At 47.6% G+C, this 24,087-nt stretch overlaps 2 protein-coding genes across 8 annotated transcripts in view; both read left to right on the top strand.

Annotated features, from left to right (window-relative positions):
- LOC103253710 (IQ motif and SEC7 domain-containing protein 2) overlaps positions 1 to 1,920 on the top strand; it is an 88,252-nt gene extending 86,332 nt beyond the window's left edge. Inside the window, exon 15 of the mRNA XM_021709356.1 lies at positions 1 to 1,920. This exon is cut by the window's left edge and continues 413 nt beyond it. Coding sequence (XP_021565031.1) covers positions 1 to 583 — 583 coding nt within the window. The 3' untranslated portion in view covers positions 584 to 1,920.
- A 5,231-nt stretch (positions 1,921 to 7,151) lies between these two features.
- The window catches only part of KDM5C (lysine demethylase 5C), a 33,974-nt gene continuing 17,038 nt past the window's right edge, over positions 7,152 to 24,087 (top strand). For 2 of the 7 annotated variants that reach the window (XM_008051888.2, XM_008051882.2), the window contains exons 1-12: positions 7,152 to 7,752; positions 11,816 to 11,893; positions 14,526 to 14,648; positions 14,973 to 15,143; positions 15,654 to 15,788; positions 16,726 to 16,849; positions 16,948 to 17,129; positions 18,148 to 18,306; positions 21,152 to 21,271; positions 21,404 to 21,562; positions 22,529 to 22,710; positions 22,807 to 22,969. In XM_008051888.2, the coding sequence (XP_008050079.1) occupies positions 7,603 to 7,752; positions 11,816 to 11,893; positions 14,526 to 14,648; positions 14,973 to 15,143; positions 15,654 to 15,788; positions 16,726 to 16,849; positions 16,948 to 17,129; positions 18,148 to 18,306; positions 21,152 to 21,271; positions 21,404 to 21,562; positions 22,529 to 22,710; positions 22,807 to 22,969 (1,746 nt within the window). In that variant the 5' untranslated portion in view covers positions 7,152 to 7,602. Of the gene's footprint in view, positions 7,753 to 11,815; positions 11,894 to 14,525; positions 14,649 to 14,972; positions 15,144 to 15,653; positions 15,789 to 16,725; positions 16,855 to 16,947; positions 17,130 to 18,147; positions 18,307 to 21,151; positions 21,272 to 21,403; positions 21,563 to 22,528; positions 22,711 to 22,806; positions 22,970 to 24,087 lie in introns of all 7 variants that reach the window. The other 5 variants (XM_021709304.1, XM_021709309.1, XM_008051903.2 and 2 more) reach the window with 5 other exon arrangements.

The raw sequence follows: 24,087 nt of genomic DNA, 5'->3' as shown, positions 1-24,087 counted from the left end.
ACAGCCCCCGCCCCTTCCCCAGCTGGGCTCTATTCCACCACCTCCCGCCTCAGCCCCACCTGTGGGGCCACATCGCCATTTCCATGCCCATGGCCCAGTCCCAGGGCCCCAGCACTACACCTTGGGCCGGCCAGGCAGGGCTCCCAGACGGGGGGCTGGAGGACACCCTCAGTTTGCTCCACATGGCCGCCACCCCTTGCACCAGCCCACATCCCCATTGCCCCTGTACAGTCCAGCCCCCCAGCACCCTCCAGCCCATAAACAGGGTCCCAAGCACTTCATCTTCAGTCACCACCCACAGATGATGCCAGCAGCAGGCGCAGCCGGGGGCCCTGGATCCCGGCCACCGGGAGGCTCCTACTCCCATCCCCATCACCCCCAGTCTCCATTGTCACCGCACTCACCCATCCCACCCCACCCCTCTTATCCACCCCTGCCTCCACCATCACCCCACACCCCGCACTCACCCCTGCCACCCACCTCCCCCCATGGCCCGTTGCACGCCTCTGGGCCCCCAGGCACAGCAAACCCACCCAGTGCAAACCCCAAGGCCAAGCCAAGCCGGATCAGCACCGTGGTCTGATGAATGGAGAACGTGAGCTGGGGAACAGGAAGGCCTGGGGAATCCACAGGAGAGGGACTGTACACCCTCTTTGCTTCCTCAGTTTTTTCAAAAATATATATACACAGAACAGTGTCCTCCTCCCCATTTCCTCCCTGCCTCGAGACCCCTCCTCTAAGCCCCAGCAGTTGCCATGGGGTTTCCTTCCAGATTCGAGGATCCTTGCCACTTGAAGCCTGGACTCAGGGCGCTCCAGTGCTGGGGAGTGGTGAGGGCCTTCTAGAGATCCTTGTTCTCTTTTTCCTGTCTTTCTCTTCCCCTATTTTCTCTGGAGGTCTAGCTCTTGGCATCAGACCTCCAGGCCAGTGTGAGCTCCCTCTCAGCTCTGGCTGGTGAAGGACAGGCATCTGGAGCTGTAGGGGTGAAGGCTTCCCCAGGGCTCCTCTGGCTGTGTGGGGCTAGGAGAGCGCTCTGTAGAGTTGTGGCTAAAACCTCAGCTGGCTCGGCCCTCTCTCTGACCTCAGGGCCCAGCCACACACCTTCATGTGTCTTTCTACCTGCTGGGGGACACAGACTGTCAGTGTACTCAGTGGGTGGGACCCCGCTTGTGCTGGCCCCCACTTGGGGCAGTGCGTCCTTTCTCGAGCCAGTCTATGCCCTCTTTCCAGTAGGCCCCAACCCAGACCTTTTCGGCTTCAGGAACTTGCCTCGCCCTGCAATGTTCTGATCCTGATCAAAGTCCAGACAGGTTTTGGGGGGGGGGGCTCAGGTCTGGGATGAGAAGGGCACTGCCCTCCCTCACCCATATTGCATGCCCCCCCATTCCCTTACACCTACCCCACCTACAACTGAAGACAATGCACTTTACAGATACTGCCCACACTCACCTCGCTGGGGCAAGGCACCCAGCATCAGCCCTGGGGAAAGAGGCTCCTAGAGGGCCACCATGAGCCCAAGATATCCTTCCTGAGGCAGAGTGAAGCCATCAGAACTGGGGCTGGGAGCCAGGATGCCTGAGTCCTTCTGTCTGTCAAAATCTCCGCTGCCTCTCCAACCCATTTGCAGCCCTGTTTATTTATTATAAATATATTTTTTACAAGCCTCAGCTCCTATTCTTGCCCTACATATCCAGCTCCTTTCTCAGCTCCTGCCATCCTCTCCCCTCTCCACCATGGGCTGCAGTACAGACAGACAGATGGACCCTGGCTGTATGAAGGGCCAGGGACCTTGGGACTTGGGGGCAAGGGAGGGTGGCAGTGGGAGGGGCTGTATGGAGAGGAGCTGGGGTTCAGGCATTGTCTTTTCTCCTTGTATATAAGAATGTATATTTGATGCCTCATAAAAGACCTTGTGCTCACCTCCTGCCTTTGCTTCCTACTTATGCCCCCTTTCCCCACTGTGGAGCCCATGGAGAGAGGCCTTAGCCCAGGGAGGTGATGTGCTAATGGTAGAAATTCAGGTAACTGAGTGGGCGAGATGCTTTGGTTGGGTGGGGGGTGAGGGTAAGGAAGATTTTCCTATTTCACTTCATACATAGTCTGCGTGACAGTGTGACAAGAGTATGGGCTTTGAAGTTGATCCAGTTCACATGCTATGGTGAATTTGGGAGAGTCACCTTCTCTGAGTCTCAGTTTCCTCAATTTAAAACTCAGGGTGATAAGCCGTCGCCACACAGAGTTGTGATGATTACATGAGGTAATGAATGTCAAGCAGCCAGGCTGGAGTAGGTGCTCAGCAAGGAAGGAAGGATACTTGCTTCCATTCTTTGCTTCTACTCTCTTGCTGCCTATGGCCAACCTGGCTTTGCCTTTGTCCTCCCTGCAATGGCTAGCCACATTTCTGTCCTTGAGGGCGGGGGGTGATTTGGAAGGCACAAGGCTAGATACATTTTAAGAGCTCTGTGTATATACTTAGGATGTTAGATAATAAAATGTGCCGTTTATCACATTCTCTGAGAACCCTCACATCATTATCTTCCCCACCAGGCTGTAAGTGGTTTAAGGGTGACACTGGTCTGAATCATCTTCGTCCAGAGAGTTGCCCAGTACAACGCCCAGCACAGCCCAGATATCACTAAAATTGTGTTAATTGAATGAATGAATGAATGAATAGTTCTTTCTAAATGAAGTCTTAGACTTAGGTATATTTGCATTGGTTGATTTATTGATTGATGCAACCTGTGTACCAAACTTTTGGATCTCTCTGGGACCTCCTCATACTTCTTTTAGCTTTTAAGTTCTCTTCTCATCCTCATTGCAGTCCCAGCACTGGGCTGTCCCTGCCCCACACCCTTTCCATCTCCCTGGAGGCTTACCATCCAAACTGTGAAGGGATAGTTCATCTCATCTCCCCATTTTGCTGAAGACCAGAACACCACAAGGCCATTGACTATTTTTACATCAGAGATGCTACTGTCAATCTCTTTGGGGATGCAGATGGGGACAGACACATAACAAAATACAAAGGTCCTATAATCTCAGAGCTCTTATCTTTGCTCTAGACCAGTACTGTCCAATAGGTATGTCTGTGATGATTGAAATGTCCTATATTACTGCTATTCAATACAGTATCCACTAACCACATATAGCTATTGAACACTTGAAACATGGCTAGTGTGACTGAGGAACTGCAATTTTTTTTTTAAGTCGGGATCTCTTTTTGTTGTCCAGGCTGGAGTGCAGTTACACGATCACAGTTCACTGCTGTCTTGACCTCCTAAACTCAGGTGACCCTTCTGCCTCAGCCTCCCAAGTACCTGGGGCTACAGGCATGCACTATCATGCCCAACTAATTTTTTTATTTTTTGCAGAGACAAGGTCTTGCTGTGTTGCCTAGGCTGGTCTTGAACTCCTGGGCTCAAGCAATTCTCCAGCCCTGGCCTCCCGAAGTACTAGGGTTACAGGTGTGAGCTACTGTGCCCGGGCTATTGATGATTTTCTAACTCTATTATTCCTCTTATATTATTATTTAACATTCTTCTTTACCCTCTCCCTCGTTTTATTTATATTAATGCAGAGTCATGGATTTTTATTTTAACCAATATACTATCTTGAATTATCATTATTTTGGGTATATCATTTTGTTGTTATGTATATGTATAAAGCACATAATATACATCTATATTTCTCCCTATCTATCTATCTCTGTCTATATATTTAGTAAACATGAGTTCACATAGATACCTTGAGGGGGCTCTTAATAGTCCATGCTAGAGATAGAGGCTTAAGAGAAGTGGAAGGCGGCAGGGGAGAAGGGGATGGATTACAGAGCTATTTAGGAGTTGGAGTTGACAGCTCATACCTATTTCAGAACTGAAGAGACCCTATTTTACAAATCAAAAAGTAAGACACAGTCATTCTCATCCGGTTCATCCACAAAGCATCGATGGGGTGAGTGTGATTTCAAGCCCAGCCAAGCCTTCCAAGCATACTCTGTGCTAGCTCCATGCCAGACCCTCTCTCCCAGGTGAGTGGGTGAGGCCAAGCCAGCCCCGAGCCCAGGGGGAGCTTTCTGATTCTTCCAAATTCTTTTTTTTTTTTTGAGTTGGAATCTCTTTCTGTTGCCCAGGCTGGAGTGTGGTAGCATGCTTATGGCCACTGCAGCCTCGACCTGCGGGCTCAGGTGATCCACCTCAGCCTTCCAAGTAGCCAGAACTACAGGCACCCGCTACCACGCCCGGCTAGTTTTTGTGATTTATTGTAGAGACAAGGTCTCGTCAAGTTGTCTGGGCTGGTCTTGAACCCGTGGGCTCCCAAAGTGCTGTGATTACAGGCTGAGCCACCAGGTCTACCCCCCAATTCTTAAGACTACAGTGTCCACACTCTGGTTGGTCTCCAGCAAGACCCAAGGCTTAGGAAAGGAACCTGTTTCCTGAATGCCTTACTGTGTGGAGAGCATTATCTGAGACTCACAAGCAGAACTGTACAGCAGTCAGACCTGTGTTTGAGTTCTGGCTCTGCCACTTACTAGCCATGTGACATTGCTAAGTTTATACTTCTCTGAGCTTCAGTCTCCTTATCTATAGTACAGGGATAACAATACCTATTTCATAGCACCTAGCCCTTGATGACTAACAGTCATCATTATCTCTAATCCTCCTAACAACACTGTGAGGAAGGGATTATTTAGCTTCATTGTATAAATGAGAAAAATCAAGGCTTAAGGAGGTGAGGTACTTGGTAAATCTCAGTGGGTGAATATCTTCTCTAGGAAAGCAGAGACTATGTCTGTGTTAGTTGCCATTATATTCCCAGTGCCCAGAAAATTGCCTGGTGCATAGTAGACGTTTAATACATATTTGCTAATAAATTTGATCACACTGGTTTCAAAGTCTCTGGGTAATTTCCATTTGATCTTCCAGAATAGGGGTGTGTCTGAGCTAAAGACTTCAGAGAAGGCTGTAGGAAATGGTGCCAAGACTTAAAACCTGGTCTCCTGATTTCTGATTCATGCTCATTGCCCTTCACTGAGCTGCCTCCAGATGGAAAGTCCATACTTCCTTCAGCCTAGGATTTGGCATACTCTCCCAATTTCTTCATTCTCCTCACCCTTCTCCTGCCAAGTTCTATTCCTAGTGAGGCAAATGACAGGAAGAGCAATTGACCAGAAATCAGCAACTTCCTGTGTAACATTGAGCAAGTGATTTAATCTTTCTAGAACTTTATTCCTCATCTACAGAATGGGTAAATTGACTTATATTTTTCCCAAAATTATTGCAAAGACTAAGGGAAATAATTGGTATGATAGATAATTATCCATGTGAGAGGCTAGTAATATTACTGTGACTAGTAATATCACCTTGTCTAATTTTCTGTTTACTGTCCAGGCAATTGTTCAGTTGGATCATTCACTTGTGTTTCTGGTGGGGAGGGGCTGAGGTTTCCCCTGACACCTAGAAAATTAGAAAGATGTCATATACTATCAGTATTACTTGGGACAAGTTTCCTCATGAGCCAAATGGGAATCAAGATCCCAAACGTTCAAGGTAATGTAGGGATTCAGGTGATAAAAACTTTGAAAGCACTAGCATGATGTCTGGCACAAAGGAGATTCTTAATGAGTATTGACATTGGTTGTTGACTCAGAAATAAAAATAACTACTAGATACTGAGGATCTGCTATGTGCCAGATATTGTACAGATATTGTACAGATATTGTACAACAATTTTGCAAGGTATATATTATTCCCATTTCAGTTTCAGAAGTTGGGACTTGCCCCAGGTTATATAACTAGAAAACGGCAGAGGTGGTGGGACTGGAAGGCATGCTTCTCTGACCCTAGGGTATGAGCTCCTTCTGGGTATGAGCTCCTACCTGTGTGCCCTACTCCCTCAGCTAGAATGTCCTTAGCTCAGTCTCAAAGTAGGCAGAATGTACCTAATTGGCAGAGTATCTGATTAGAAAGTTAACTGGATGAAGGAATGATACTCCCTGTCCCCATCAAACACATTCAAGCTGATAGTAAATATTTAATATACACAGGAAATGTTGCAATGAGTATACATTATTTTCAGTCAATATATTTACTAAGGGCACTCATTCATTTTTCTTTTGTTTATTCAACATCCATTTCCTACTTAACATGCCAGGTGGTACTGGGGGAAATACAAAATAAGCACTTAAATCATGATGTACTCAAGTACTCAAATATGTGTACAGTATGTGTTCAAATTATATGCAGTAGGCTCACAACAGATGAATGGCGTAGATGACTTTCAAATCAGTAGATGCCTGGTGTATGTGGACAAAGTACTGGTTTGATACTTCAGAAACGGCTTAAGGAACAAGCACACGACAGTAGATGCACACATGGTAGGTACTCAAATACACAGTATTTGCACAGTAAATACAATCAGTGTAAACAGATGCTCAACAAGTACACTGTAGGCTCAAATAGACAAATAGTAGGTGTTTTACATAGTAGGCACTAGATAAATACGCTGTTGCTAAGCATCCAACAGTTAAAAATGTGTGCACAGTAAATATGCATACAGGACAGTTGAAAGCATTCATTAACATGCTAACTGCCAACAATTCTTCGGGGTTAAGGATGAAAACCCCATCTCTGACAGACCTCTACATGTGTAACCTTGGACGAAATCAATATTTTCTTCCTCTACTTGGGGCCAAGGATTCTAAAAATCCATAATCCCCGGGGAGTGAGCAGCCTCCTGCCTTCCTTATTTCAAAGCCCCAGAGGTGTCAGAACTCAGAGCTGCGAGCTAGGTACATCTTCCTCAACCTACAGGCCAGCTGAGGGGTTCTTTGCAATGAGGCACCCAAAGCCGCCTCTGCGGCCTACGTTGTAAACACCAGGGAGAAGGGGCAGAGAACGTTGGGGCGGGGCTGGCGATCAGGCTGAGGTCTACGAGGGGGTGTCAGGGCCCACCACCCACAAACACCAGCTTCTCTTCCGGTCTGTCTCCATAACGCGCATGCGCACCGCTGGCCTTTAAACGTGCACCGCCGGTCCATCCGGAAACAGATCCGACCAACCAATTACAAATTTTACTCCTCCGCCGTTCAGATGAACTATTTTCTCTCAGTCGATGTGGCACTTTTGAGCAACTTCTTCCAAATAGGGAACCCATACCATCCCATTTAGGTCGGTCCCCACGGTATAAAGGCCTCCTAGGGCTTGCTATGACGCAAAGTGTATGAGGTTCGGAGGGCCACCCGGCGGAGGGATCCGGTTTGTTGTGGTGAGGGGAGGGGGAGACGCTGACAAACCAAGATGGCGGCGGCGGCGATGAAGGCCGCGGCGACTGGGAGGTAACTGTGGTGGCAAAGGCTGCAGTAGTTGGGAGGCTGTAGCAGAGTTTGGAAGAAACGGAGCAGGAAGAAGAGGCGGTAGCAGAAACGTCAGCCTGAGACTCAGAGCGCGACAGCCACACGCCCCCCCCAGGCCCTTGGCGGGCGGAGGCCACCCCGCTTAGGGCCTAGTCTCCGAGCAGTGTCTCGGCTTCAAACAGCGGCGGCGCCATGAGTCCTTAAAGGCATTCCAAGCCCTTCTGATCCCTGGCTAAGTCCTCGGGTCCACCATGGAGCCGGGGTCCGACGACTTCCTACCGCCGCCGGAGTGCCCGGTGTTCGAGCCTAGCTGGGCCGAGTTCCGAGACCCTCTTGGTTACATCGCGAAAATCAGGCCCATCGCCGAGAAGTCGGGCATTTGCAAGATCCGCCCACCCGCGGTAAGACCCGGGGCTGGTTTTAGCCGGCGAGGCTGGGGATGAAGCGGAGAAGTGAGGGGCGGTGGGCAGCTTGAGGTGTGGGGAGATGGGTTGGCTGGGACCGTTGTGGATGTGGCGCGGGTTGGAGAAGGGGTGCTGGGGTCAGGGGTCCTGTGGTGTGAAGCCCACAGGTGACCTGGAGTCAGAGATCCATCCCCACCCCCATTCTTCAGAATCACTCTTGGTTCAAGACAGGGATTCCTAGTGGGTCGAGGAGAGGAACCCCGCACATCTCTTAGTTACCCCGGACCATCTAGGTCAAGGCTGAAAAAAATAAGGCCTTTCTCCTACCTATTGTCATCACTTCCCTTAAGGCAGGCAGCATGGTGTAGTGGAAAGATCACAGCCGTGAAGGGTGATAGATCTGAGTTCAAAATTCCCCTTTGAAGCTTAGCAGCTGTGTGACCTTGGACAAGTAGACGTAATCTCTCTGAGCCTGTGAAATGGGTCCCAGGAATGGTTTTTTAGAGGATTGGATTAAATTAGGTAGCGTCTTTGTGTAGTAGGCACTAGATAAGTGGTAATTATTGTGACTGTGAAGGTGTTTGATGTGGTCATTGGTTAACCCCTATGTAGGTTGATTCGTATTTACTCATACCCTGCCCGGCCAGTTCATCTATGATAATCTTTTGGCCTGGTGAACTAGTCAGGAAATCACTCTCACAGGGAATGCTCTATCTCCCTTGAAGTGGATTCAGGGAATTATCCCCTTTTCCTAGTTGAAGGCAGTGTCAGGCCCTTTTCTGCACAGCATCTCCCAGACTTGACTTCCTGTGGAGAGATTTGGACCAGTCAGCCCATTGGTGGCGTGTGAGTCCTTCGTCCTTCTCAGAAACTTTCTGGTTCAGATTGTAGAATATCCCAGAGGATAGAGTGTTCTTGGGCCCCAGAAACAGCATGGAGCTATGGAATTCTGCTCCCTTTGGAATACTTGATTCCCAGAAGTCGGCAACAAAGGCCTTGTCTTTCCTTCTAGGCCTGTCTTCAGGCCAGAAGCCCCCTGATGGTTAGGACAGGATGCTGCCTTGCCGGCATGGAGGAGAAATGATTATATATGTTGTTCAGTGATTACCTGGGATTCCAAGGGTAAGAATTGAGTTTTGCTGTAAGAGGATGTTTTTGAGTGGGTGTCTCCGGGCTGAAACAGGGTAGGAAGCCTCATTCCCACCTGAGGAGGGCACCATAGGCCACCTTATCCAGCTTGGTGCTTTCTGGATCTAGGATGGTTTCAGATGGATCTTCTGGGAGGTGTTGGGTAAGCTAATTTCTGACTTGTTGGAGCCTGGCCACAGATCTCTGAGGTGTACTTACTTGTCCATGGTGAGGGAGTGGCAGTGGGTAGTGAGAGGTCAGGAAGGCTATAGCAGAAAGGAGAGGCAGCAGTCCTGAGCAGCCTCAAGGAGGTATTATTCCCTGATGTGGTGGAGAAAGCCTGTGGGAAAGAGGCATATCTGACATGGGGGTAGTTAAGGTTTGAATTTCCTTTTTTCTATCTGTACCATTTTTCTGTCTGTACAAGACAGGCTGGCCTTGTACAGGTGGTGTTACCCTGCTTTGGGGAAGGGGAAGGCGAAGAGTGACGCATCCCAGGTGTGTGTGTGGCCGTCAGGGAGCTGTCCTTTGTTAAGCCGCTTTTCTCTACTCCGGCAGTGTTGTTCCCTCCAATCCAAGAGACCTGACTCTCTGGTTTTGTTCTGTTTAGTTTTCCTACTCTAGGGCTGCTTGTACGCACCTGGCCTTCTTCTGGTTGTGGTTTGAAATACTCACCCAATGATGCTTGGACCCAGTGTGGGAACCTGTGTATGGGTGTGTGTCTGGGAATTGGAAGTTTGCCTGAGAAAGGGTGATTTGGGGTCTAAATTGCTGGGCAGGTTACTGAGAGGAGAGTGTTGGTACCCTGAGTAGACCCAGGAGAGCTTGGGAAGGATCTTGCTTCCTTCATCAGGTAGCTAACCTTTTTATCACTACATCCTAATACTGACATACTGAGCATTTAGCACACAGTAGTGTGGGAATGAAGGCAGGTAGTTTGCTGGACCTTCCCCAGCTATCTGTTGCATCCACAACTCTGGCACTAGGATTCCATGTTGGCCGTTTCCTGTCAGGTGCTTGATGTACGGATTCTTGTCTAGAATTTGATTCAGCAGGAAAGAAGGGTGCCTGGAATTTGGGGTTTGAGCACCTTTCTGCCTGGCTTACCTGTGCTGAGGGAAGTGCCTTATTCTGATGGGAGGCAAGAGGACATGGAGAGCTTGTCTGGGCTTGAGCTATACCATTTTGTCCTACATTTTTATTTTGCCCCTGCTTACTGAGCCCCAGGTGGTTGCTGCCTGCTATAGCTGGCATGAGGGGGTGGGGTGTGGCGGCACTGAGTATGTGTGCATGTATGTGTGCATGCAAATGTTTGCAGTCCTCTGACCCCTTTTCTGAAGTGTGTGTGCAGAAGAGGTCAAAGTTTTTCCTTCTCTTTTATTGTCCTCTCCCCCCTTCATATGTATGCATGTGTATATGAACACTAGTAGCCTGGTATAGTGTAAAGAGCCTTGGACCAAAGGTCAGAAGACATGGGTTCTAGTCTTGGCTCTACCACTAACTCAGCAAGTAATTTTTGAGAAATCATATTTCTTCTCTGAGCTTCACCTTCCCCATTCATACAATGAGAGCATTGGTCTAGGTTCTTTTTGCCACCCCAACACGAGCCAGAGCTCGGGCAGCAGAGGACTGCATGGGAGGCTTGGGGGGCTGGTTCTTCACAGTCACCCTTTGGGCAAGACAAAACAAGCTCCAGCTTGGCAAGGCAGAGTCTCCCCTACTTTCATTATCTTTCCCTGACTTCCCTCCCCAAATCCTCCCATTTGCCATTACAGTCGGGCATCTCAGCACTTACTTCCCTGGGGCTTCTTCCCCTGCCTCTTCCTGTACTGGCAGGTGTATGAGAGAGGACCTGAGCCGGGCTTGGTGGCTCAGCCTGTAATCCCGTGCCTTTGGGAGGCTGAGGTGAGTAGATTACCTGAACCCACGGGTTCGAGACCCGCCTGGGCAGGCGAGACCTCATCTCTACAATAAATCAAAAAATCAGCCGGGTGTGGTAGCGCACGCCTGTAGTTCCAGCTACTTGGAAGGCTGAGGCGGAAGGATCGCTGGAGCCCAGCAGGTCGAGGTTGCGGTGGCCGGGAGCAGCCGCTGTACTCCAGTCTGGGCGACAGAGTGAGACTCCAACTCAAAAAAAAAAAAAAAAAAAAAGAGGACCCATAGGAAGTGTTCCAGATCGGGTGAGTGATACAGATTCTTGCTCCCCATTCCTTGCTCCTTCCTGCATTGTCTGTCTCAGACCCTTTAAACTGAGAGAATAGACATTAAAGGCCCAAACCTTTAAATCCCGCCAGAATTGGAGCTGAGCATGTATAATGGAATTGAGGTCAGCCCTAAATGTCAAGTCTTAATGATAACTCCTTTGAATAACACTTTTGAAAACCAGTTTAATTTTCCATATGGGTCTTGTGAGGAAGCCAGAGTTAGAGATCATATTCCTTACCTTAAAGATGAGAAAACAGGTTCAGAAAGGTAAGATCCCATAGCTAGTAAGTGGTGGAGCTAGAACATGAACCCAGGTCTTCTGACTCCAGATCCTGTTTGCTTTCCAGTACTCCTAGACTGTGTTCTACAGCACATGCCTAGGGGACAGGGAGTTAATGTGGGTGTGGAGAAGGTTTCGGATCAACTGTTTTGGGCTCTATCTTTCTATTTCTTGAAATCCTGACACTGTACTGTTGGGAGGGACTCAAGAGATGCTTCCCAGGGCATGTGCATGGAGCCTTGGATGTAGACTTGAGGGCCTGTTAGGCCCTGTTGTGAGTTCTGGGGAGACATGGGGTGGGTGTACTGTTTGTTTGCCAGGTTAGAGGGTTTGGGGTGGCTAGAGGTCTGGGAAAGAGTGAATGGGGTTCTGAGCTGCTTTTGGTACCCTCTGGTCTTGTACTATGTTGAGATAACCCAAGTCCCTTTCCCCTTTCTACCCTCTCAGGACTGGCAGCCACCCTTTGCTGTGGAAGTGGACAACTTCAGGTTTACCCCTCGAATCCAGAGACTGAATGAGTTAGAGGTGAGAAGACTAGCAGCTGGTGGTGGGTTTGGGAGAATAGATATCTGAGCTCTGATCTCACTTCCCTCACACTTCTCTGGTTAAGGTACTTTTCCTAACTAGAGGCCTTTATCCTCTCTTCTGTGAAATTGCATCTTGTTAGTGTACCCAGGACACAGAAAAAGCTTTACAGCTCTAAGTCTAACCAAGAAGGAGAGTTTGGCATTTCGGATTTGATAGTTCAGAGGCTGGGGATGTCCCCTTCCCACAAAGGTTTGCTACTTCTGAAGCTTCCCTAACCTACCCTATCTGATCAACAAAAGGGAAATAGGGACTAAGACCCTTCCCAACTAACCTACCCTATCTGATCAACAAAAGGGAAATAGGGGCTAAGACCCTTTCTTCCTTGGCCAGCTGAATATGGCCTCATATCCAATTCATCCACAGCCCTGTGCTTCCTGTCTTCCTTCCATGGTGCTTGATAAGGTGGTAGGTGAGGTAGATGGGCGGAACAACACAAGAACTGATCTGTGTGGAGATTGAAATGGTTATAGACTTGGACAGGGGATTGAGCAGGTAGGCCTTTCCTTCTCTCTTTTGTTCTGTACAGGAAGTCCAGGTCCTTTGCATGGACAGGTGGGGTTCTCCACTAATGGCTTGAGAATGCTCTGGGGGTAATGAGAGTGGGTATCCCAAAGCCAGTTCCAGGCAAGATCCTGGAGTTTTATGTGGAAGATGTAGGTTAGACATATGCTGCCATCCCTCCCCCATTATAATGTATCCACAAGTCTTACTAGATGTCTTGGGACAGGGGTGGATTAGGTCCAGCTGAGTACCCATAACCTAAAAGCTTGCTTGTCTTCTAGACCAGAATTCCTCAGCCTTAGCACTATTGACATTTTGGGCCAGATAATTTTTTGTCAAGGGGGATCTACGTGTGCTACCTACAGTCCTGTGCACTGTAGGATGTGTATTGGCATCCGTGATGTCTACCTATTACATGCCAGTAGTACCTTCTCCCAGTATGACAACCAAAAATGTCTCCAGACATTGCAAGTATTCCCTGGGAGACAAAATCACCCCTCATTGAGAACTACTGTTCTAGACTCAGTCTAGGGGCTGTTCTGGTCAGGGCAAGAGTCATCTCTTATAGGAGGCACACCTTCCTCAGAGAAACATATTGGACCAGGTCTGTGTGGGTATAGCTAGGGCAAGGTGTTGCCTAGCATGAGGCTAGCTAATGAGGGAAGGAGTAAGGATGAGGCCAAGATTAAAAAGCTAAGGGGTTGAGGTCAAGGGAGTAGTGTCCCTGGCCCCTTGAGGGTTCTCATGGCCAAGGAGCCATAGGTCGTCATTTCTTTCCACGAATAGACCTTAGTGTTTTTCAACTGTGAAACAGAAAGAATTGTCTTTGTTCCCCCTAATAGGATCAGGGCAAGGTAGTGAATGGTAATGACCACCTAGTTTTCCCTAGAACCAGACTCTCTGACTAGAATGAGGAGATTGTAGACTTGGGACCTTTGGGAGCCCTTCTTGGGTCCCTGAGATTTCAGGGAAGCACGGTAAATTACATGTCTTGTTCCTAGGATCTTTGGCCCACGTTGGGTAAGATCCTGAATATGGGTTGACCAGGTGCACATGCTGCTTTGGTATACCATCTCTTAGTTATTTAGGCTACTCCATCTATAGTATGCACTTTCACCCTTTGGCTACCATAGAACAAGTGTCATAAGTACATAAGGAGGTGCATGTGCTTTTTTGGAACCTTCATTTTCTGAAACATGCCTAGAACTTAGATAAAATTCTGAAGTTTCCAGAGGGCCTTCACTGGTCCCCTCATTAAGTCTGCCTCTCTGGATAAGTGAACTGTGCAATTATTTTATTTTCCTTTTTTTTTTTTTGAGTTGGAGTCTCACTCTGTCACCCAGACTGGAGTGCAGTGGCATGCTCCCAGCCACTACAGCCTCAACCTCCTGGGCTCTGGCTATCCTTCCGCCTCAGCTTTCCAAGTAGCCGGAACCACAGGCACGCACTACCATCCCCGGCTAGTTTTGCTTTATTGTAGAGATGAGGTCTCGCCAAGCTGCCCGGGCCGGTCTCAAACCCATGGGCTTCCACCCACCTCAGCCTCCCAAAATGCTGAGATTACAGACTGAGCCACCGAGCCCGGCCTTATTTTCCTTTTATAATAAAAAATGGGGTTGTCCAGAGAGTGGAGCTGATTTGCTCAAGGCTATATAGCAAATTTGTAGCAAAGGGAAAATTAGAACTTCACTTATTTGATACTCAGATATCTTGGTGCTTACTGTGTGACCTAACTCCTCTGAGCCTTTGTTTCCTCATCTGTACAAAAGATGATAATACACACATAGCCCTGTCAGGGAGACTGAGAGAGTAAGTATGTAAAGCCTTAGCTATCGTGACCCTCTCTTTTGGGGACCTTGGGCTTCTCTGATTGACTAGAAGGTGACAGATGAGAGAGAGGTGTGGCTTGGCTAAGCATTGCCTAGAGTCTGGGATATGGTACATTGGGAGAAGACCTGGGTAGTATACGTGAGCTGCTCTATTCTCTCTCTTCTCCCCTAAGATTAGGCCAAAAGATAGTGGTCAGGGGGAGGGGGTGGCCAGCCTCTTTGAGCCATTTCTTCTTCAGGCCCAGACGAGAGTGAAACTGAACTACTTGGACCAGATTGCCAAATTCTGGGAAATCCAGGGCTCCTCCTTAAAGATTCCCAATGTAGAACGGCGGATCTTGGACCTCTACAGTCTCAGCAAAGTAAGAACAGGTTTTTTTCAAACACTCCCCACCTTGCCCTCATAGTCTTGGTATTCTGGGGGCCCCTTCGGTGTGGATATTGGATCTCTAAGCTGCAATGGAAGGGGCACCGCCTGCTAGTATACAAGCTGTCATCAGAACATCTTGGCATTTCTTGTTGCAATTTGAGGTTGGGAGAAAGTGGTAGCCCTCAGTGAAGTGAGGGATTGAAGTTGTCCTCATTGCCCTTTTGCCCTTTCTACAGGCCTGCTTCCTCATGTACATACGTACAGCACATCCACATACATACAGCACATCCATGTTCCTTCTTGCTTGTTCTTTCAGATTGTGGTGGAGGAAGGTGGTTATGAAGCCATCTGCAAGGACCGTCGGTGGGCTCGGGTGGCCCAGCGCCTCAACTACCCGCCAGGCAAAAACATTGGCTCCTTGCTACGCTCCCACTATGAACGCATTGTTTACCCCTATGAGATGTACCAGTCAGGAGCCAACCTTGTGGTAAGGATGCTAGGCTGGGGTGGTGTGAGGCTTTATCCCCAGACACAGATTTCCACACTTACTCTTATGGAACTGGCTTAGTGGACTGGAGACCTGGGAGCTAGACTCCACTTTTTCCTAGTGATGCTTATTTTCTTCCTACATGCCTGGGGTCAGAGGTCCTGGAGTTATCTGTAGGATCAGCCTACTGTCTGTTATGTAACAAAGTTTTAATTGATAGGGAAATTCAGAGAAGGGAGAGGTCTTTGGGGCTAGAGAGGTTTGGGAAGAGATAGAGTCTGATTTAGTTTGGGGGAGGCAGCTGGAATGAGGAGTGACATAAGCAAGGACTGAGAAGAATTCTCAAAGTTTGTCCCAGGGTCAATGATAAAGACCAGTTGAATAGGGACTATTGGTTGGGTCAGGTGGGTGGCTAAAACTTTGGTTGCCATTGAGTGAGGGTAAAGGAAAGTTCTTGTTTTGGGGGTCTGGTTCCCTATGCCCTGACCCTTACCCCTTATCTCTCTCCAGCAGTGTAACACTCGTCCATTTGATAATGAGGAGAAGGACAAAGAATACAAACCCCACAGCATCCCCCTTCGACAGTCTGTGCAGCCTTCCAAATTCAACAGCTATGGCCGGCGGGCCAAGAGACTGCAGCCTGATGTGAGTACTTTCCTTCTTCTAACTTAGAGCTTTGAGGTAGAGAGAGTCCTCTCCCTCCCTCTGACCAACACTATGTTCCCTCTGCCACTATCCCTTTTGTTGTTCTCTGAGTTCTTCTGAGCATTAGTGTGCCTCTCTCTGGCTTCACTCTTGCTTTTTTCCTCCACTCTTGGCTGAGCTGCTAAGCTTGGTCTTGATCTCTTTGTACAGTCTCTTTTGCATGTTTGCCCTTCTTGCCTATTTTGTTCCTTTCCTGAGTCACTCTGCTCATAGAGGTACAACTCTTCTTTCTCTTTATATCTATATCTTTCCTTCCTCCCTCCCTCCCTCCCTCCCTTCCAGAAATGGAGTTTCATTATGGTGCCCAGGCTGGAGTGCAGTGACTATCATATTACACTATAACATTGAACTCCTGGGCTCAAGTGATCCTCCTGCTCAGCCTCCTGAATAACTGGACTATAGGTGTGCACCACCATGCCTGGCTTTTTATACCTGTATCTTATCTTCAGGCAGAAGCTTATGTACCAGGCATTCTTCTTGGCACTTGGAATATAACAGAGAACAAGATAGACAATGTCCCTGGGCTCATTGAAGCATATAGTTTAACAGATACTATTAGTCATTACCATTTACAGGTAATGCCAAACACTTAATTTTTTCATATATGTTATCCCTAAACCCCTCATAACTGTAAGGTATGAGTTTAATATTCTTATTTTACAGTTGGGAAAACTGAGATCCCATCTTTAATTCCTTTCCAAGAGAGGGCTGAGGAGGGAGCTCATTTATCCTTAGTCTCCACAGTACAACTCTGAATTTTTGCCTTGACCCAACTTGGCATGAGCTCAGGTGATACATAATCTGAGCTATTGTTCTTTTAGTATGGAGCACTCTGCCCCATGTAGTGGTCTTGATTCATTTACTTCTTTCGTCGCAGCCGGAACCTACAGAGGAAGACATTGAAAAGAATCCGGAGCTGAAGAAGCTACAGATCTATGGGGCAGGCCCCAAGATGATGGGCCTGGGGCTTATGGCTAAGGATAAGACTCTGCGGAAGAAAGGTGAGGTCTAACAAGCTGGGGATGGCCTCACCTGGGGAGAGGAGGCAGGGCCCTGTGTGTCCTAGACCTGTATTTATAGCTACTTTTCTCTCTCCCAGATAAGGAAGGGCCTGAGTGTCCCCCTACCGTAGTGGTAAAGGAGGAGTTAGTTGGGGATGTGAAGGTGGAGTCAACCTCGCCTAAGACCTTCTTGGAGAGCAAGGAGGAGCTGAGTCACAGCCCAGAGCCCTGCACCAAGATGACCATGAGGCTGCGGAGGAACCACAGCAATGCTCAGTTTGTAAGGACCCAGCTCTGACTTGTTAACGCTCTGCTTCTTATCCCTTCAACGAGCATTTTCCAAGCATGGCACTGGATCAGGCTGCATTAAAAAAGTGGGCCTGGTGGACCCTGCCCTCAGGTAGCTCACGTAATTGGGGAAACAAGGCCAACTCACATGGAGCAAAAGAACAAGGGTGATCGAGTGCTGTCAACATGAAGAGCTGGAAGGGTCCAGAGAAGGAGACTTATTCTCCATTGCTTCAGGATAAAGGCTAAGCTCCTCATTATCATGCATGATCCAGTCCCTGCTGACCTCTAGCCTTATTCCCCAGCACTGCCCACCTCACTCCGCTGCTATAGCTCCACTGAACTCTACTTGTAGGTATGTTCATTTTTTCCCTGAGATGTGCCATGCTCTTTCATCCCCATCCTTTGTACATGCTGTTTCTTTGGCCTGGAAGTTTCCTGCTTGCTATGCCACATTTCCAAGCTTCAGTTTCCCTTCAGGTTTCAGCCCGTTTCAAGTGTCACCCTTCTCAATGAGGCCCTTTTTCAAGGCCATCTCTCCTTATCTCCAGCTGCTTTGAGTGCTTCCTTCTCTAGGCTCCCACAGTACCCTTTATAGGTTGCTATTGGCAGTTTTAAATTTTTATGAACATGTATTCCTAGAGTACTGTATGCCCTTGGCAGGCAGATACTACGTGTCACTCATCTTTGTACTACGGAGTCCAGCATAATGCTGAACATGGGAGTTCAGTAAGTGTTTATTGAATGAATAAAAATGGGAGGAATCAAGAGTGAATGATAAAGACTGTTCTCATAGCTTTACCTGCTTATATGGGGAGATGATACATGCACGCAGTTGATCTCCAGACCTAGTATGACTAGACTATACAAGGCCATGAGTGATTCAGCCAGCAAGCACAGCAGGTTTCCAATGGAGAGCTTTCTGGATTAGGGTACTATCTAGAGGAGTTTGATGTTTGAGGGCTGGACAGGGCTTAGGTTGATGAACTTTTGTTTCCCTTTCCTGGCAGATTGAGTCATATGTATGCCGGATGTGTTCCCGAGGGGATGAGGATGATAAGCTTCTGCTGTGTGATGGCTGTGATGACAATTACCACATCTTCTGCCTGCTGCCTCCTCTGCCTGAAATCCCGAAGGGTGTCTGGCGGTGCCCAAAGTGTGTCATGGCGGTAAGGCCTCCCCGGCCCCAGTCCACATATGCCTCATAGGGTGTCTTTGCCTTCTTTCATCTCGCCATGTTGATCTGGCAGCCTGCTAGTTCAGCCACAGTCTTATGTTTTGAGTTCCTGGAGTGGGGCCAGGATGGGCAGAGCTTTGGGAGAAAGAGGAGCAGGAGACTCCTCAGCCTTTGCTTCTGTCCTATGAGGGCTCCTAGACCACCTGGGGAGGTAAGAGTCACAATTAGATTGTATGTGGTGACATAAGCAGATGCTAAATTGTGTGTTAAAATCTCTGGGTTTAGAAGTTCAGAGGAGAGGAAAATGATTAAGGGCAGTTAATCAGGGAAGCTGTCTAGAATGAGATTTGAAGGATAGGAATATTAAGGAAAAAGATGTTCTTTTGATTTCCAGGCATTTATTCTTGGATTGTTTTGTTTTCTAAGGAAGATTGGGAAATAGACAAATTACCTATCATCCCACCACCTAGAGATAACCATTGTTAATAACCTGATATATATGTTTTGAGTTGGAGTCTCATTCTGTTTCCCAGCCTGGAGGGCAATAGCACGCCTCTCGGCCACTGCAGCCTCAACCTGCTGGGCTCCGGTGATCCTTCCGCCTCAGCCTTCTAAGTAGCCGAACTATAAGTGCGTGCTACCACACCCAGCTAAGTTTTTTGATTTATTGTAGAGACAAGGTCTTGCCAAATTGCCTGGGCTGGTCTCAAACCCATGGGCTCAGACAATCCATTTGCCTTGGCCTCCCAAAGTACTGGGATTACGGGCTGAGCCACCAAGCCCGGCCAACCTGATATATTTTTAATCTTTTTTTTTTTTTTGAGTCAGTCTCACTCTGTTGCCCAGGCTGGAGTACAGGGGCACGCTCACTGCCACTGCAGCCTCGACCGGACTCAGGCAATTCTTCTGCCTCAGCCTTCCAAGTAGCCAGAACTACAGGTGCAAGCCACCACACCCAGTTAATTTTTTGATTTATTGTAGAGATGAGGTCTCACCAAGTTGCCCAGGCTGGTCTCGAACCCCTGGACTCACGCAATCCTCTCACCTTGGCCTCCCAAAGTGCTGGGATTACAAGCCTGAGCCACCATGCGTGGCCTAGATGTAACTATCTTTAACAAGTTTGGCCTCTTGTTACATATTTTCATTTGTTACTTGGTAATCATTTTTCTTTCTTTCTTTCTTTTTTTTTTATGTTGGAGTGTCACTCTGTTGCCCAGGCTGGAGTATAGTGGCATGCTCATGGCCCCCACAGCCTCGACCGGCTGGGCTCAGGTGATCCTTCAGCCTCAGCCTTCCAAGTAGCTGGAACTATAGGCACATGACACCACGCCCGGCTAATTTTTTGATTTATTGTAGAGGTGAGGTCTCACCAAGTTGCCCAGGCTGGTCTCGAACCCGTGGGCTCAGGCATTCTTCTCACTTCGGCCTCCCAGAGTGCTGAGATTATAGGTATGAGCCACCGCACCCGGCCCATAATCATTTTTCTGTATTAAATTCGCTCAAGGCATGATTTAAAAAAATTTTTTTAGGTGATCTATCATGTGATTATGATATTTATTGTTTTCCTCTGTTATATTTAGATTGGGGCAATGATGTAGGCTTTTTTTTTTTTCAGAGTGATTTTACTATTTTTATTGTTCTACTTTTTAAAAAAAAATTTTTAATTTTAAAGATGTGGGGTACAATTCAGGGGTAGGTATACAAATGTTCATTATGCAGGTATGATGTAGGCCTTAACTGAAGAGGTGGGTAGGTGTTCCAGACTTGGGGGTGGAGGACTAGCAAGACCAGAGGATATAGGGAGACAGCATGCCTAGTGTAGGTAAAGGCAGTAAGGAGAGGAGCTGAAGCAGCAGTAAGGGCTGCTTAGACCAGGAAGTCAGGCAAGTACATTTATGAACTTCCTATCGTCGTCCAAATTCTTGGTGTTCATCTTCTGCATTTCCCTCTGGGTTGCAGGAGAGCCGACATTGATGGTCTCTTGCCTAATCTTAGGGACTCAGCTGTGGTTGTAGAGACCAGGTGTGTACATGCAGATATACATACACACAGTGTGTGATGGCCTTGGTAGTGGTAGACATTCTAGTAGGGAGGAATTTGGACACCAACAGGATCATGGATGAGGAAAACTCAGCTCTATTTGGCTCTCTTCTCTAAGTGGCTGTGAGCCAGTGGACCAGACTGACATTTATTTTTCAGACATGAGAAAAGTGTGTGTCTGACTGGGGTACATAGGGTTCTCATCTAAAACCACGATCATAGGTATAAAGTGAGGTAGACCCATGTCCTGTCTTCTGAGACAGAACAGGAATAGTGTGACACAGTAGAAGCCATATTATTCAGACCCATTTTCCAAGGCTTATAGTACTAGTCTGGGGATTAAAAAGCTTCTCTAAGCACCCTGTATACATTTTAGCTAGAGAGAGAGAGAGAAAAAAAGGTGACAGAAAAGCATAGGATAGCACGTTAAAGTCAGAGCCCATGGTTTAAAGTCCTGAGGGAAGAAAAGCGCATGGGCTGTAGTATGGAGGAGGACTTCCTGAAGGCTGTGGGACTGAAGTTGGGTTTTGAAGAATCAGGGAAAGAAAGTGGGAGAGGACATACCAATAGGGAGGAACTATGAGCAAAAGCATGGTGGAGGTGCATGTGGGGAATGAAAAGACTAAGCTGAAGTGGTAAGAGAAAAAGGTAGAACTATAAAGGTCTACCTAATGGGTCTTGAATGCAGCCTTAGGGCTGTCTTCTTCCCTCCTCCTACCTCATAATCCTGTTCCACTTGTGAGGATTCTTTACCTCTTTGCCTCTGTCTTGGTGACATGTTCTCCTTTGGGTTTCAGGAGTGTAAGCGGCCCCCTGAAGCCTTTGGCTTTGAGCAGGCTACCCGGGAATACACTCTGCAGAGCTTTGGCGAGATGGCTGACTCCTTTAAAGCCGACTACTTCAACATGCCTGTGCATGTAGGTTATGGATAGCTGGGGTAGTATTGGGGCTAAGGTCGAAGGTGTTGGTGCCTGATGGTTTTAGCTCACTATGGTCAGTGGGGTTGGGGTATGGTGGACCATGGCCATCTGCTACCCCATTTTCCCCAGATGGTGCCCACAGAACTCGTAGAGAAGGAGTTCTGGCGGCTGGTGAATAGCATTGAGGAGGATGTGACTGTTGAGTATGGGGCTGACATTCATTCCAAAGAATTCGGCAGCGGTTTCCCTGTCAGTGACAGTAAGCGGCACCTAACCCCTGAGGAGGAGGTGAGTGGATGATTCATGGTTATATGTCAGCTGTGTGAGCTTAGGCAAGTCATTTAGTATCTGAAAGATTCAGTATCTGTAAGATGGGGATAATTATGCCTGCCTTAAGCTATTGCTGTGATATTTAGATGAAACGATGCATGTAAAGGACACAGCCTAGTACCTGGCTTGTGCAGACATGAGATGGGTTCTTTCCCCTCTAAGCCCATTTCCTTATCTATAAAATGGGGATAATACCTGCCTTGCAAATTTGATATAAGAATTAAATGAGAAGGTATATGAAATAACCTGGCAGGGTGCCTGGCTCATTCAAAAAAGTATTCAGGAAGTGGGATTTGTATGGACAGGAAAAAAATGAGGGCCCAGTCCTGCCTCAAGGGAAGGGTATGTTTTGGTTTGGAGCAGTTTTTTTTTTTGTTTTGTTTTGTTTTTTTTGAGTTGGAGTCTCACTCAGTTGCCAAGACTGGAGTGCAGTGGCCGCTCCCGGCCACCGCAGCCTCGACCTGCTGGGCTCCGGCGATCCTTCCGCCTCAGCCTTCCAAGTAGCCGGAATTATAGGCATGCGCTACCACGCCCGGCTAATTTTTTGATTTATTGTAGAGATGAGGTCTCGCCAAGTTGTCCAGGCGGGTCTCGAACCTGCGGGCTCAGGCAATTCACTCACCTCGGCCTCCCAAAGCACGGGATTACAGGCTGAGCCACCGAGCCTAGCAGAGCAGGGGTTTTTAACTTGCAGGTATTTTGGTGGATAGATATATCTGTAAACCTCCCCGAAATTGAAGTGAATTGAAATTTTATGTATATGAGTTTTAGTGGAGGGGAGGGAGAAAACCTGTATATTTCTTAGATGCTTCAAAAAAAACCTCTCAAAATTGAGGCTCCCTACGCTAAAACAAATGACATAAGATCTCTTCTCGGTTCCTTAGCATAACTCATATTTCCTTTTACAAATACCTGACCTGGCAGGAGTATGCTACCAGCGGTTGGAACTTGAATGTGATGCCAGTGTTGGAGCAGTCAGTACTCTGCCACATCAATGCAGATATCTCTGGTATGAAGGTGCCCTGGCTTTATGTGGGCATGGTCTTCTCAGCCTTTTGCTGGCACATTGAGGACCACTGGAGTTACTCCATTAACTACCTCCACTGGTGAGTGGGACCCTGAGGAGCCAGGCAGGCAGTCATGGTGGCTCCCTGAATGACTAAGGTGTGACCACTCTATGTGTCTCCTTTCCACTTGCACAGGGGTGAGCCGAAGACCTGGTATGGAGTACCTTCACTTGCAGCAGAACATTTGGAAGAGGTGATGAAGAAGCTGACACCTGAGCTTTTTGATAGCCAGCCTGACCTCCTGCACCAACTCGTTACCCTCATGAATCCCAACACCCTAATGTCCCATGGTGTGCCGGTGAGTGCCCAGGAAACAGGGACAAGGGGTAGGAATTATTTAGTGATGTTCTTTGTGGTGGTAGTGATGGTGGTGGTTGTCTAGAATATACCCCTATCCTTTTTTTCCTATTCTGTCTTAATGGGGCTACAGGTTTGACTGCTTTAATAGAGACCCCAAATAATAGTGGTTAGATATATAATGTGATGTTACACACTCTGGGCCATGCATTTGAAGGTAACACCTTAGCGATGGCTTAATAGCACATCAACATTCCAGCCAGTGGAAGAGGGAAATGGGGAAGGGCAGGGCTAGACAAGTCTCCTTTTAAGGGCACAGATAATTTCCATTCATCTGTTAGTGGGAATTTGGTCACATGATCACATCTAGCTATAAGGGAAACTGGGAAAGGTAATTCTTATTCTGGATGATCATGACCACCTATGAATTGGAGGTCATGTTATTGTGACAGAAGACAAGCATGAATATTGGTACAACTAGCAGTCTCTGCCATACTTTGCATACTGTTACTCTTCTTGGAGCAATGGATATTTCTTTTTACTTATTTAACAGGTCAAAATTTGAACCCAGAGTCCTGGTTTATCCTCCTCTGTACTTCTCTCCCACCCTTTAAAATATTTTGCTGGGTGTACAACCTGGTTTACCTCTAAGGGCCTTGATATTCCTGGGAATTTCTAGCACTGATTAGCATCAGCCACTTTTCTGGTGTGGATCTTAAAATAGCTTGAACAACATCCCTGTAGGAACAGGAATTGGTGGATTCTTCGTCTCTGCTTTGCATCTTATTCTATGCTATTCCTCCTTCCTACTCTCTTCTACTCCTTCTGGCCTTGGCCACACTACCACTTTCTCTAATGCATGGGATAGTCAGTAAATACTAAATTAATGTCTCCTTGAGATATCCCTGTACATCTGTACAGTAGGGCTTTGGACTAGTCAGTGGTTTTCACCAGATTTCTTTTTGCCATCACCTTGTTTTGATATACTATATGCCCTTTGAGTAATATTTTTTATTGTACACTTTAGTGATATTTAACCAAGGATTGGGTATCTAGGGGAATTGGACAGAGGGAGGCATGCTACAACAGTTCAGGCAACCTTCCTCCACTCAGGGAGGC

This window comes from Carlito syrichta, unplaced genomic scaffold (assembly GCF_000164805.1).
Source record: "Carlito syrichta isolate Samal-C Ts95f unplaced genomic scaffold, Tarsius_syrichta-2.0.1 Scaffold67773, whole genome shotgun sequence".
Lineage (NCBI taxonomy): Eukaryota > Metazoa > Chordata > Mammalia > Primates > Tarsiidae > Carlito > Carlito syrichta.
The sequence above is the reverse complement of the archived record's forward strand: the minus strand, read 5'-3'. Positions and strand labels throughout refer to the sequence as shown.